Source organism: Scomber scombrus, chromosome 2, assembly GCF_963691925.1.
Source record: "Scomber scombrus chromosome 2, fScoSco1.1, whole genome shotgun sequence".
Lineage (NCBI taxonomy): Eukaryota > Metazoa > Chordata > Actinopteri > Scombriformes > Scombridae > Scomber > Scomber scombrus.
In genome coordinates this window covers 10,803,438-10,817,925 of record NC_084971.1, presented here as the reverse complement: position 1 = coordinate 10,817,925, position 14,488 = coordinate 10,803,438, and the positions used below count along the sequence as shown (strand labels likewise).

General features: G+C 40.1%; 1 protein-coding gene across 1 annotated transcript; it reads left to right on the top strand.

The window, feature by feature from the left end:
- The first annotated feature begins 10 nt into the window (after positions 1–10).
- On the top strand, positions 11–6,998 carry epn3b (epsin 3b). Its single transcript, XM_062435972.1, has 11 exons — positions 11–79; positions 326–484; positions 747–830; positions 1,221–1,536; positions 2,350–2,468; positions 3,525–3,611; positions 4,917–5,064; positions 5,293–5,469; positions 5,603–5,698; positions 6,323–6,616; positions 6,706–6,998. The coding sequence occupies exons 1-11, from the start codon at positions 11–13 to the stop codon at positions 6,996–6,998; spliced, it is 1,842 nt and encodes a 613-aa protein (XP_062291956.1).
- Positions 6,999–14,488: the final 7,490 nt, after the last annotated feature.

Here is a 14,488-nt window from a genome sequence, read left to right as displayed (position 1 = left end):
ACCTGTCACCATGACAACCTCAGCCCTGCGCCGGCAGGTGAAGAATATTGTGCACAACTACTCAGAAGCGGAGATCAAGGTATTATAACCCTGCTGTTTTGTCTTCAAGTGATGCTGATGTTCAATAGTGCTTCAACAAAGTCTGTGTTTTAAATTTTGAGTCAGATCAAAACACATGAGAACAAAACTCTTTACTGGCTCCAATGACTCGACCTCTTTGTCACAGATTAATATGCTTTGACACTTATGACTCTGTTACTCTGGATAAGAAAAAAAATTAAATGCTAGAGGTGGAAATCATCTTTGCTCTGCTGGTGGTGTGTAGGTTCGAGAGGCCACGTCGAATGATCCATGGGGCCCATCCTCTTCGCTCATGTCAGAAATCGCTGACTTGACCTTTAATGTGGTAGCATTTGCTGAGGTCATGGGCATGGTGTGGAAACGCCTCAACGACAGTGGCAAGAACTGGAGGCATGTCTACAAGGTGAAGGTCATGTTTTTGTCTCTGTTTATTTGTAGGTCCTCTCTGTTTGTGTGTTTCTCTGGATTTTATTGTTCACCTCCCTCCTTTCATGCCTCCCCTCTTCAATTTAATAAAAAAAAGTGACAATTGAGATAAAATATCACAAGAGCAGCTTGCCTGAAAACTTCTGAAAACGACTGTCAGTTTTTATCTCATTCTTCTTCTCGTACAGTTGTTCTGTTTAATAATATTTTGTATATTAATATTCCTGGTTTGACTCCAGGCCCTGACTCTGTTGGATTACCTGCTGAAGACGGGTTCAGAGAGAGTAGCCCAACAATGTCGTGAGAACGCTTTTACTATTCAGGTACTAAACTACAACTAGGGACATACATAGGGACAGGATGCAAAAACAAATCTTTTTGGGCTACAAGCATAACCAGTAAAATGTAGACCACCTGCAGTAAAGCACCATACATGACATAATACTGATTTTTTTTAAAAATCATCCATACTCTTGAGGTAAAGTTGCAGTCAAAGTAATAATTTGACAGTTGAAAAATATAATGCATACTGGTATACACATTTACATAAAAAGTTGAACACAGCATCACTTTTTGATCCTTTTTTAATCTATATTGAACAAACTGAAATAACATGAGGATGAAAGATCATTTTACATTTTTACATTCCTTCTGCTTCTAATACACGTCTGTTAAGATTAGTTTTTGACATCTTTTGCTCTTTTGTGGTTCAGACACTTCGTGACTTTCAATATGTGGACCGTGACGGTAGAGACCAAGGGGCCAACGTGAGAGAAAAAGCACGCCAACTGGTGTGTCTCCTCCGGGACGAGGAGCGGCTCCGTCAGGAGAGGAGTCAAGCCCTGAAGACCAAGGAGCGAATGGCTGGGGGAGGCAGCGGAGGGGGCGGAGGGAGTGGAGGGGGTGGTGGTGTGTATGGAGGTATACCTCCATCCTACCACCCAGGCAGACGAACAAGTCAGCCCAGCATGGCTGTGCTGTACGGGGAAGAGTTCAGCCGCTCCAGAGGCTCTCCATCCTCCTTTAACTGTGAGTATTGTAGGTATTTAATACTGGAGAAATCACGATTTTCTGTTATTTTTATATGGTTATGAATTTAGATATCAATTTTAAACAGAGATCCAAAACATGAGGTGAATAACCTCAGCTTCCTCCTTGTGATGACATCAGACTGTTGGTGTATGCCCACAAATTTCCCCATTGTGGGACAATAAAGGAATATCTTATCTTATCTTATCTTATCTTATCTTATCTTATCTTATCTTATCTTATCTTATCTTATCTTATCTTATCTTATCCACTGGTTGCCTTTGTTGCTAATGTTGTTCCATGGGTTGTTCACATTGTCTACTCCCATATTTCAGATCAGATTGTGATCAAACGGTTTAATATCAAGTAAAGTCTGCCTTAAAGAGAGAAAGGCTAAAATGACCAGTTTCAGAGGCTAAACTGAGGTCTATATAAAGGGTCAACTTTAAATCATGTAAAGATATTCCAGTAGAGCCCCAGAATACAAATACAGAGAATATAAATACAGGAGACATCCCCTTTAAAGCCTGAACTTATATGGAGTACTAAACAGCTCAATATGTGAATAAATTGATGAAGAGTTAAAAAGGCCTATCACTACATACTTAGTGAAATGCATTTTGTGCAGTAGCCCAGCATTCTGGCAACTCACCACATAGATTATCAATACTGCAGCATAGGCCTGAAAATATTCAAATCAGCCCAACACTGCATTTGCTCCAGCATCCCTACAACAATCTGACAATCTCTCTTCACACCTTCTTATTCCTCTCCCCCTAAAACTCGTTGGCTCTCTCTTCGGTCCTGCTGCAGCTTCATCCTCGTCTCCTCGCGCCGCCTCAGACCTGGAGCAGGCTCGACCTCAGACCAGTGGGGAGGAGGAGCTGCAGCTCCAGCTGGCATTAGCCATGAGCAGGGAGGAGAGTCAGAAGGTAAAACAACACACACATGCACACACATATTTTGATAATTTGAAATCTGCTTGAGCTATTCTCCTCCAGTGGGACAGCATACCCTCCTCCCACACACACACAAGCACACACACACTTCCTCTGTTTAGCTTCATCTCTCTCTCTCTGGCTCTCTGTTCGACCCTCACATGTTGAATTGCTGCTTGATGAATCCAGTAATGAAAATGTTGCTACAAATGCTCTCAGAATTCGCCAACCTTTATCTAGCTAGGCCTTCCTCCCTCTGTTACCATAGTGATGGATGAAGACACACAATTACAGATTGCTTCATGCTTTAGTTGAAATGAGCAGGTATTAACCCTCTACAATCTGTGTCCCTTTCTGTGAATATGAAAATTATACAAAAGCTTTTATGTCTCAACTAAAATTGAGCTGCAAAGATTATTAATTCGAAAGAAAAGTAATCAACCCCCATTTTGATAATCGAATAATTGTTTCCGTAATTGTTTTTGCAAAAAATGCCCACAATTTACTGGTTACAGTTTCTCAGTTGGAGGATTTAAAGCTTTTCTGTGTCATATGATAGTAAATTGAATGGGCCCTATCTTGCGCACAGCGGTTAGGGTTAGCCCTGAAGTAAAATGCTTCCCTGTGCTTTAATCTTAACTCTTTCCTTCCTGACGTCCTTCCTTAACCCCCTTTTCTCCTTTTCAGGTCCTCTGCTGTATCTCCCTCTGACTCTATACTGTACTGATTGTTTCTCTCTCCTCCTTTAACAAAACATAAATATTCATGTCTGTCTTTTCTAATGTAATGTGTAAACTTGTTATAATGAAGGAACTCTGTAATTTCTCTTTCTTTCTCTCATCCTTGGCCAAACTAAATATTTCAACAGCACAAAAAAGCCACCGGTGCTGCTGTCATTTCTCTAATGCTGGTCTGTGTGTGTGTGTGTGTGTGTGTGTCTGTGTCTGTGTGTGTGTCTGTGTGTATGTGTCTGTGTGTGTGTTTGTGCGCGTCCATGCTCAGTGCTGTGGTGATAATGCTGATGATGATGTCACGATGCCGCCCCTGCAGGAGCAACGTTGTCGCCAAGGAGACGAATCTCTCTTACTGAAGGCCCTGGATGAGAGCAGGAGAGAAAGCCAGTCAGGGACACAGGAGGTGAATTTAAAAACGTGTGTGTGTGTGTGTGTGTGTGTGTGTGTGTGTGTGTGTGTGTGTGTGTGTGTGTGTGTGTGTGTGTGTGTGTGTGTATGCATCCTCAATGAGTACTCTATGCATGTGTATTTGCGAGGAAAGGTGAGCAGGTGCATTCATGTTTGTAGGCGGTTGTTGGCAGCCATTTAGAGAATGAAGTGGAGTTCATAGTGTGGACTGTGGGATAGGGAGGGAAACGAGACAAAAAGACGTAGATCAGGATATTAAGGCAGAAAAGGTAGAGAGCTGAGGGAGGAGAAAGAGGTGCCTGCTGAATGATAATGACTTTGTCTTGTCTAACCTTGTGTTCAGCATGACATTTCCCAGAGAACATCCTCCTTATCATGTAGCGCACCAGCTCCCTTACCCTTCCCATTGGCCCGTCAACAAGCCAAACAGAGTCACCAGCTTATCATTCTCATTGTGGAAATGCTGACACTCTCAGGTGTTCATTTTCTGGCCTTTTAATAAAGACCAGAAAAAAAATACCGCTTCTCAATGGTTGTCTGACTGACACACTGACATATTCACAAAGTCATGGATCATCATATCATTATATCATAACACATTCACTCAGTTAATCACTCAGGGGTAGAAAATTGCAAATGTTTTTTAGTGATTCTCTTACATAGCTAAATATACAAATTGCTAACATTATACTGACTATTGAGAAGAAACATATTTTACAGCTCAATAAATGTAATAGATCAGATTTGAGGTGTTACTATGTGTGAATGAGACTTCAGTTCACTTAATGCATTCAGCAGAATGTTACATTTTGATTTGTAAAACATGACCATGTGATGAATATAAATACACTTTAGATGCAAATCAAACTTGATTTTACACATCAGAGTCTGTTTACAGGTTTTGAGGAGTAAGTGGTGAATCGAGGGGAGGCTCATTGTTATGTATGTATATATATATATATATATATATATATATATATATATATATTATACTTAGAACATCAATCTGTGTTAAAATCTATAATAATTCACACAAAATCTGCTCGATGGAACTTACATGTTTTATCTTAAGTGAGTGATACATTTCAGTACTTTCAGTGTACTAACATACTGTCTGAACTACCTCATCTGACTTACAAAGTTCAGTCATATTTTTGTTCTAATCTAAACATTTGACAATGTTAAAAATAAGTATTACTGTGTATCATACGTCAATATGGTAAACTCTGCTACGTTTTGTCGGCTCAAAAAGCATCCAGTCACACAGATTCATAAAAAGGTTTTTTTTCTCCTCCTGCAGTCAACCATGGTGGACCTAGTGGACATATTTGGTCCATCCTCTGAGGTCCCACCTCCTCCCAGTGACCCCTGGAGCTCTGCTGAGCCCACCTGTGACATCACCTGTGACCCCTGGGACTCTGTAGGTGGGTGGATCATTACAGACACACCTGTGCACGTCCACATGCACAAAGGCCAACACAATATTAGAGCTTTCATCTTTTTATAGCTTCTTATATTCTGTGAGTCGATGTAAATTCAGAACAGCAGCTGTGCTCTGCGCTACACTCAAACCACCTCTTGTCTGTCTGTCTGTCTGTCTGTCTGTCTGTCTGTCTGTCTGTCTGTCTGTCTGTCTGTCTGTCTGTCTGTCTGTCTGTCTGTCTGTCTGTCTGTCTTCACAGCAGTCCATTCCAGCACTCCTGTGACTGGTAGTCCTTGGGCGGCTCCTCCCTCGTCCTCCAACACGTCTAATCCCTGGGCTCCATGTGACAACTCACGCACAGACCCCTGGGAAGCAGCACCTATCTCCTCCAGTCCTGTCAATCAAGTGTGGGACAACCCATCTGATGGAGGTAGGTTGTGCAGAAAAAGTATAATTTAGATGATCTCATTGTGGTTTCCTAAAATTAAAACATTAACAGACACAATATTTGTGTTCTCTCCCTGGGATTGTTATGTGTTCATCGTTTTTCATTTCCCACGCAGAAGGTGATGGGACAGATCCATTCGCTGCAGAGGAAGAGGAGAGGCCTAAACAGGAGGTTCCTCAAGTGTCCTCCCCTCAGCCTGCCAGTCCTACAGGTAATGTAATACAAGACATCTAAAAGTACTGTGGACTCTACCTTATATCTGGATCTTACAGAAGCAATAAATGCACCATTATATCAAAAACTCCAAAATGCCTGCATGGACCATGTTTTGAATTTTGTGAAACTGAGGTGTGAATTATATTATAATGTACAGGGAGGAGTCATTGTTATTACCTCCACTCACTATGTACCACTTGTCTTATACAATGTATGATACATTAATGGAAATACCTGAATAAAGGAATGCAGAAAGTTTAGCTTCCTTTAAGGGCATGTGGGGTCATTAAATGGGTTAGATAGCTCTCTCCACTGCCATTATCAGGATATCCTCTGGAAGAATGATGTTTATCCGTCATGTACAGTAGAGTTCCGAAACAGCTGTAAAAGCTGCTCGGAGTTTGTGATTGATCAACACCATAGAGAGACACTTCATGTTGAATTTTTTTTTGATTTGTGGCCCATCTGTACATTGGTGACATGTTTTTTGAGGGGCAAAGTGTCCCTTCAAAAGAGACACTTCACTGAATATATAAAGGGATGCATCATATTGTATAACTATTTCTCATCACTGCTTAAATTCCTCAAATAAAATTCTTCCTTTCATTTCCTAACACAGACGAAGAGCTGTTTGGAGTAAGAGCAGAGTCTGATCCGTTCTCTGAAGTAGATTCCAAGACAGATCCGTTTGGGTCTGACCCTCCAGTGAAGCCCCAGGTAAATGGACGAGAGTCATCCAGCCCCGAGATGTTTGATCTTTCCCGGCTAGCACCCCCACTCAGCGGCCCATCTACACGCATGTGTCGAACCCCAGAGACCTTCCTCGGAACTACGGGGGCGTCGCTGGTCAATCTTGATGCCCTGATACCTCCCAACCCCCCTACCAAGACGCACAACAACCCCTTCCTCTCAGGTAATAAATATTCATGAACTTTCATACATGCATACGCACATATTACATTATTAAAGTTCCCTAACCGCCAACCAAATCTGTTTTTTCAGGTCTGAGTGCTCCATCTCCCACCAACCCATTCCACTGTGACCAGCCTCGCCTTACCCTCAACCAAATGCGACCATCCTCAACCTCCCCGCTGCCCCCTCACATGCTCTCCTACAGCCCGTCGCTGCCTCTCCCTCTGCCCCACCAACCGACCACACTCCCCTCCTCTCTGACACAACCTCCTGCAGGACTCCTGGACCTTCCCTCCAACCTCCCCCAGCCTCTGCTCCCTCTTTCTCCCCGGCCAGTGCCCCGCACCCAATCACAGACACACAGCCACAACCCCTTCCTCTGAGACTCCTTTGTCCATTTCCTCTCCCTCAAGCTCTGGTCTGCAGAGGGAGTTGTCAGATATTAGACTCTTTTGGACTAATCTAAGCCAACTCTGGACTACAATGAGACGAGTCTAAATGAGCCTGAACTCTACTGGTCTGATGTCATTGTGCACTCTTGACGTGGATAAATACTGGACTGGATCTATTTGTGTCCGTCCAAAGACACATCAGCTGCTATATAACCTGAACCCCTTGAAAAGCTAACTCATGCATAAACATACACTAAAATAATGCACTCAGGTGCACTTGCAGGTGCATATACACATAAAGACACAAACATGCACACATGGTCACATCACGCACAGACACACACCACCAGACTAACAGGGTGCATCTCAACAGTCCTTTCAATGCCTTTTCCCCATCAACAGTGAGCACTCTGAGCACTCTCAGACCACAAAGACACAACCGTTCCTTTAGACTTTGATTGTCCACCAGGATTCTTATTGCTGCTGCTTCACCGACAAAAGCATGAATGCATCCCACCCCGAGACCCCAAACGTATTCTGCTGAGCACCTGAGATGAGTTCTTCAAATAAGTCTTTTTTTATTTCTCCCTCATGAGTCAAATAGTATCTTGAGCTTTATCGGCACAAATGAATCAGCGGAGGAGTTAAAAGTTTGTTACTGTAAGATTCAAGAAAGCATTCAGCACTGTTCAAGAACTAATTGACTCAGGTATTCTTTCCCACATATACATGATGATATCTATTGTGCATCACCTTGTTACCTTGCAAGCTCAATAGCATCTGGTCCTAAGCTCCACCAGGATCCCAGTGGATTGAAAACTGGACTAAACCAGCCTAAGCTAGACCTTAATGTCTCAATCTGGACCTAAACTGATCACTGATTGTACCCAATCGGACCCGCGTGCCTGTCTCTACAGCTGACCCACAATGCATTCCCGGCTGTTTCACGCTGGCGCTGTTGAGGAGGACCTCAGGGAGACCGCTCTGTCCCTCCTCCATTGAGATTCTGTCTTAATGAATAGAAAAGGGGTTCGTCTGCAGAAAACAGGGAGATTCGTGACTTTATTTCAGATGTGGGGAATAAAAATGAAGGAAGAAGAGAACAGATGAAGGAGGAGGGAGGAGGAAAGTTAAGGAAAGATGAATATAAAGAAGGTGAAATGATTACAGATGATAAACTGATGTAGTAAGTATTAGCTCCTCTCCTCTGCTCCGCGTTCACTTCTGTGTTAGAAACAAGAGAATCTGTGATACAACAAGATGTTTGGTCATCACTGCACTGAACCTGGACTTGAATGTGAAATGCCTGCCTATAGATACACACAGGCTTAGTACATATGTATTTAATAGAATGATATCTATACAGTATTATGAAATATTATACCAATAAATGAATGGTGTTTGCATTTTAAGCTCTGAAGTGTTGATGTGATTGATTCATTCATGGTTTACAGTGTCAAATAGGACTGCATCTAAAAAAAAATTGGTTCGGTTGGTTTACTAATGAAATAGCAGTTTAACTAAACCAAAATGATCAGCACAAAATCACTTACTGGAAACTTACAGTGCTTTAGCTTTGGTCTTCATTAGTAGATGGAGTGTGCTTCAGTGTCATGGATGAGATGATCAATGACGAGTGAGCAAATTCAAATGTCAAACTTTAAATAAAACCAAACCATTAATAATTTAGTCTATAAAATCTCAAAAATGTGAAAAATAGCATTCACAATACCAGAGCCCAAAGTAACGTATTCAGATTGCTTGTTTTATCCTAGGTTGTGAATTGAAGAGTTATTCTACTGATCATTTCAGCACTAGTAAAAATACATAAGTTACCCTGCTAACATCATATCAGAAAATATTAATAAGAAAATAATTCATCTAATGATTCAAGACAGAAAAAATAATTACTCTGTTAATGCATGTGTAGTAAGAATTAGCTCCTTCACTCAAAAATGTGTTTTACATATCATTGCTTCTATTCAGTGTTTGGGCCTCAAAGCGCAGCCTGATAATTGAGTTTGACAATAAAAGGCTGTTTTCACATTCAGCTGCTAAAATGTTTAAAAGTGTACCTGCAAGCAGGATTTGTGACAACTAGTTTGGCGCCAATTCTCGTCCAGTGTTGAACTTACACAAATGTGATGTGGAAACTTGAAGACTTCAGTACACAAACACTGACAATGAACTTAACAGTGAAGGAGGGGACATCTTGTGTCCAGCAGTTATAGTATATTATATAATTATAATATATAATATAGAACATTCTGGGTTTTTGTAATGAGGGAGAAGGAGGAGATGCCATTTCCCAAGCAGAGTATTGTTACTTGTCTTCAAGCATGTCTGGAGATGATGATTAATATTGCAAAAAACACTTTAGAAACACAAAACATGCATCCTAAAATACACCTTCATCATCACTGTAGACTTTATCTAAAACGGTTCTCAAACCACCAAACACCAAACAGCAGAGCACATGACATCAACTTTACTCTGAGTTTACAAAAGCTTAATTAGCTTGCCAAATCTGCAGGTTTCAACAGCAAACACCCCTAGTTTTACCTGAGATTGAAGCCACTCACTGTTTGAGGACAAAGTATAGTATGAGGTATATATTTCTGTCACTAAAAGGTGTATTGCAGCTACAGTAGCGTTTCACCTTTTTTCTAAATTTTTCAAGAAACACTGTTGGCTGAATAAATTCATATTACTTTTAAAGAAAACCACAAACGAACACGCATGGGCCTTAACGTATGAAATAACAACAAAGGCAAGAGCTTAAAAGAAAACATTATTTTGGTGCTGAAGAGAGTATGAGGACTATTGTTGTGTAACCACCAGATGGTAGTACTGCTCAGTGTTAAACAGCTTTAGCACACTGCTTTTCTAATGTTCAGTCAGTGATTATTTTACACCTGGGTTACAGGAGGGATATAATTACACACTGGGTAGTGAAACAAACCAGCAGCTTGCACAGTTTTAGGTTCCAAGAAGCGCTGCTGTAAAAAAACAACTATACTGCAGTGTTTGAGATGCTGCCGTTGATCTCCAGGTGTACGATTCTGAGAGCCATTTGTAACAATGTTTTAATCCAGCCAAACACCAGAGCAGCTGATTTTACTGATGATGGTTTCACATTACATTTTTTAAACAAAGCGATGTTTGATACACATACAGACTGAGCCTGAACAAGCAGCATATTGGCAGATTTGCTATTTGTACACCACCAATGTTTGATCTGTTTGGAGAATGTTTGTGGTCAGCAAATGTCATGGCAATGTATGAAATGATAAAACAAGACTTACAACAAGATGTAAATTGGTGGAGTTATTGGATACTGTAATTGTTATTCCTCTCCATAATGCCCCTGAAGAGATCCCTTCCTAATACTATGAGACAGGGGATAAGACAGAGTCTTCATTCTTTGCAAAAATGCATTTCAAAGTTCAGTTGAAGCTAATATAGGGATTCAGAAATCAGGTTAGACAAATTGAGTTGGTATTAAGTTGGTCTTTGTAGTGCAAAATTCCCTCTTTGTTCTACTATACAGGCAAGGAAACACAGTCCCTGCAGACACAATGAGTGGGATTTCATACTAAAAAACACAGTAACTTTGGTGGAGACCTTGATTTGTGCCTCATATGAGATTCATCTGAACTTTTGTGCACAGAACAGGAACTGGACAACACTATCAATTGCAGCAACTAAAAGCAATTCCCTTTAAAGGATCTTGTGTGTCTACTGTTGACATTTTGACCTGAATGCGGCACTAGAGGAGAGTTCATATCCAAAATGAAAAGAATTCCTCCTGTGGGGCACATTAGTGTGCCAGTAAAATTTCATGGCAATCTGCCCTTAATTACAGATTGAACTTTTGGCCGATGACGGTGCTGCAGCAACTTTAGGGGGTTGTCAAAAAAGTGAAATTCATTCTCTGGAGACTAAGAATATCCACAGCAACTTGTGGTCACTCTGTTAGCTTTCATACTTTGTCATCAACATTGACGACAATAAGAAGTGTCAGTACATCAACTCACAATGTGGCCATATATTTTGGAGATGTCTCACTTGAACAAGGTATTGAGATGACAGCAAGGCCAATATCACTATCACTGGGCATGCTGCATTGTTTCATGTATCATGGCCAGTGTCACAACTGTCAACACGCTGTGTGTATCCCCTCTGTATGCCTGTTCTGTTCTGTGTTTTGCAGCACAAGATGAATTAAAAAGACCACATACTCTCTCAAAAGATCAAATGTGCATAATTCCCAAAGCAAAACTAAATGAATCGAGGAAATCCAATCATGCCCATAGACACAGACACACTCACTCACTTCCCTTCTTTTTAACGCCCGGCATTTCTGTCCAAACAAATCAAGTGCAGTCTGATCACAGATCTAAACAGCTGCAGTCTCAACCTCCAGATACAGTAACTCAACTTGTGTGCAACCTTAAAATGCAACATCACCATATGGTGTCGATTTGGTGGAGGAAGTGAAAAAAATAGTGAATGATTGTGAGAATATTTCTAATGCAAAAGAGTAAATAAAAGTTATTAGAGACTTTCTGAACCTGCAGTGTGGGGAGCTGGACAAACTCCACATGACCCCATCCTGAACCTCTGAGATTGAACGTCGGAATAATATAATGGTCCTGTAGTTATTCATGCATGGCTTTATGCTACTATCCATCTCAGTTAGTCAGAATTTAAGATCTGGTTTGCTTCACAGTGCAACACTTCATTAAGAACTGTTTCACTGGACTCTCAGCTATGTTTCAAAAGTCAGTGACAAAAACAATTTATATTGCATTTGTTAGCAGCTATTTCCACTGCGGTGTAAGTTTGTTCACACACATACACACAAGCATACAAGGTTTGTCCTAATGACCCTGTTCAGCAGGTATGTGTGTGCCGTTGCATCAGTATAATCATTTATGATTACATTTATCATGCACTCAAGCATGAGAGAATAATTCCCGATCTTGGCCCCAATCTGTTGCCCCCCTGGAGCTGTTGTTCCTGGCCTGCAGTGAGGCAGACGTCCAATTTAAAGAAGCATTCAGAGTGAAAAATTAAGATTAGTCTGATCAAGATGCTGCTGCTGAAATGTGGGAACAATTAGTCTGCAGGAGAAACGAACTCAGACAATCTCACATACATAATGTTTATTCATTCAAGGCAATTTCTAAACTACATCCTGTCTGCACAGTGTCCTGATTAAAGAGGATTGAGTGTCTGTGTGCACGTGTTGTAAAATTTGGGAGCTCATTAAAAAAATATCTTGGGATGTTGCGCAGAAGAGAGACAGTTTATGTGCATCTGGAGTGGATAACACAGAAGTTAAGCAGCTTACGTTCCTCCAGGCTTTTGTCTTTTTTATTTCTGATGAATCGCTATCAGGAAACTAACAAAAGAGAACAAATGAGGATTAGAATCACAATAATAGAGGGACTCAGCCCTTTGTACTGTGGGAGTGGATCAAATGAGTAACAGAGTTTGGATACTTCATAATCCAGAAATGATGTTGATTCCTGACTCCTGACTCATAATGATCCCAACTGTTGGATAATCTCGGTTTCAGTGCAGTAATGTTGCAGGTTGCTACAAAAACCTGCCTGTCTCCTAGAGGTCAGAAAGACACACACAGACACACACAGACACACACACACACACACACACACACACACACACACACACACACACACACACTCAGTTTCTCTTTCACGAATCCCTTTCTGTTGAAGAGAAAACGAAAACTGTGGTCAGAAACAATATTTCAGCCCATCCTGTTTTTCTGTCCGTTCACCAAGAAAAACCTCCCAACCTGCCAACGCTAACATAAAAACACACCAATCTGGTTCCTATTCAACAGGAAAGCTACAGAGAGCTGTGCTGTTTCATGTCATCAAAAAGGACTCAAACCAAACAAAACAAGTAAAGAAGGAACCATTGTTTACTTTATTGAATATAAAAGCCCCCAAAAGATCTGAAATTAAAAAGAAAAAAACATGAAAAACATTACATCACTGGCATTAGTAGATCAACCCATTCTCATCTGTACAGTACTTCAGAATAAGCCAAAGATCAGGCTTCATTGCACTGATGGGATTATTCATTATTGACTCTACAATTTCAGGAATATTTATTAATTTAATTAAGGTTTTACATGGATGTAAATAGAATGAAGCCAATCTGTTTCCATATTTCCATCAATACATTTCACACGGTTACTATTACTCTTATTTTTACAATTAAATTATGAATTGATTATTAATAATATTTTTCACAATTGATTATCAATATTTGAGCTTGAATGTTGATTTCTAACCTTGAAAATATAACTAGTCATCATGTATGACCACCAATAAAGTTACATGACAAGGACTAATCCATCGCCATGACAACTCACCAAACATCTGCTGATGAGATGAAAGAGCTGGAAAATGTACAGTAAGAAGACCTTATGTAAGAATTAATTTGTAATCAAAATGCACACGATGCAACAATTCACACAGTGTGTACATCTTAAAAAATGTATGATGATGTATCCATTTTCAGATGGGGGATAATCAAAATGTGTTTGTTTGTTGTTGGGTTTTTTTGTTTTTTTTTACACATTATCAGAGATGCCATGATACCAAATGATTGACAGCAAGCAAGAGCAAATCCACATCCGGTTAATTCCCTTATTACAAAACACATGGACACTGCAAATCTTTGAATGTATCCTTCAACTTTTCTTTCACTGAAATGTGCTGAGCTCTCACACACCTCAAACCTTTCTTCTTCTTCTTCTTCTTCTTCTTCTTCTTCTTCTTCTTCTTCTTCTTCTTCTTCTTCTTCTTCTTCTTCTTCTTCTTCTGTTTATTTATCTCTCGAGTGACTCATAAGCGACGCCATCACACACTTTGTGATTTTATCTGGAACAGACATAGACCTTTTAGCAAAAACGTGTTACCCATATTTGCAGCTTCATTGATGAGCCTTATACTTTCACTTCATGTGAATAGTTCTTTTCAATACATTGTTAATTTTAATATTTAGATGGGCGAATTTCATATCCATACATTTCCTAAATCTTCTCCTACTTTACTGCCTTTCTTTGCAGAAATGTAAAGTCCCTTAGTAGCCTTAAAAATACGAATAACCATAAAAGTGTCTCACTACTATCTCGACACTATGAACGTAGTTATGTAAACGCACATTTTATTTATTTATTTACTTATTTTCTGTCTTCAATTTTTTTAAATTGGGTTTCGTTGCTGTTTATTTATTATGTTTTATTGTACTGTTTATTGTATTGTATATTATTTTATTCCTTTTAATGTTGTTCTTTCGTGTATAGCTGTGTATTTAAAATTCTGACCAATAAAGTTGAGAAAGAGAAAAAAGTGAGAGCGAATCCGGCGTCTGTCCGTGTCCCGAGTGAGCCAATGAGAGCCTGAGAGTCATTGTTTGCGGAAGCAATGAAACTGTAA

What these genes read in the sequence shown, in the direction of transcription:
- epn3b (XM_062435972.1), top strand. Translation starts at nt 11, where the DNA reads ATGACAACCTCAGCCCTGCGCCGGCAGGTGAAGAATATTGTGCACAAC. An exon ending in AGAACGCTTTTACTATTCAG is followed by an intron (nt 831 to 1,220) that starts GTACTAAACTAC and finishes TTTGTGGTTCAG; the next exon opens with ACACTTCGTGACTTTCAATA. An exon ending in GCAGGGAGGAGAGTCAGAAG is followed by an intron (nt 2,469 to 3,524) that starts GTAAAACAACAC and finishes CCGCCCCTGCAG; the next exon opens with GAGCAACGTTGTCGCCAAGG.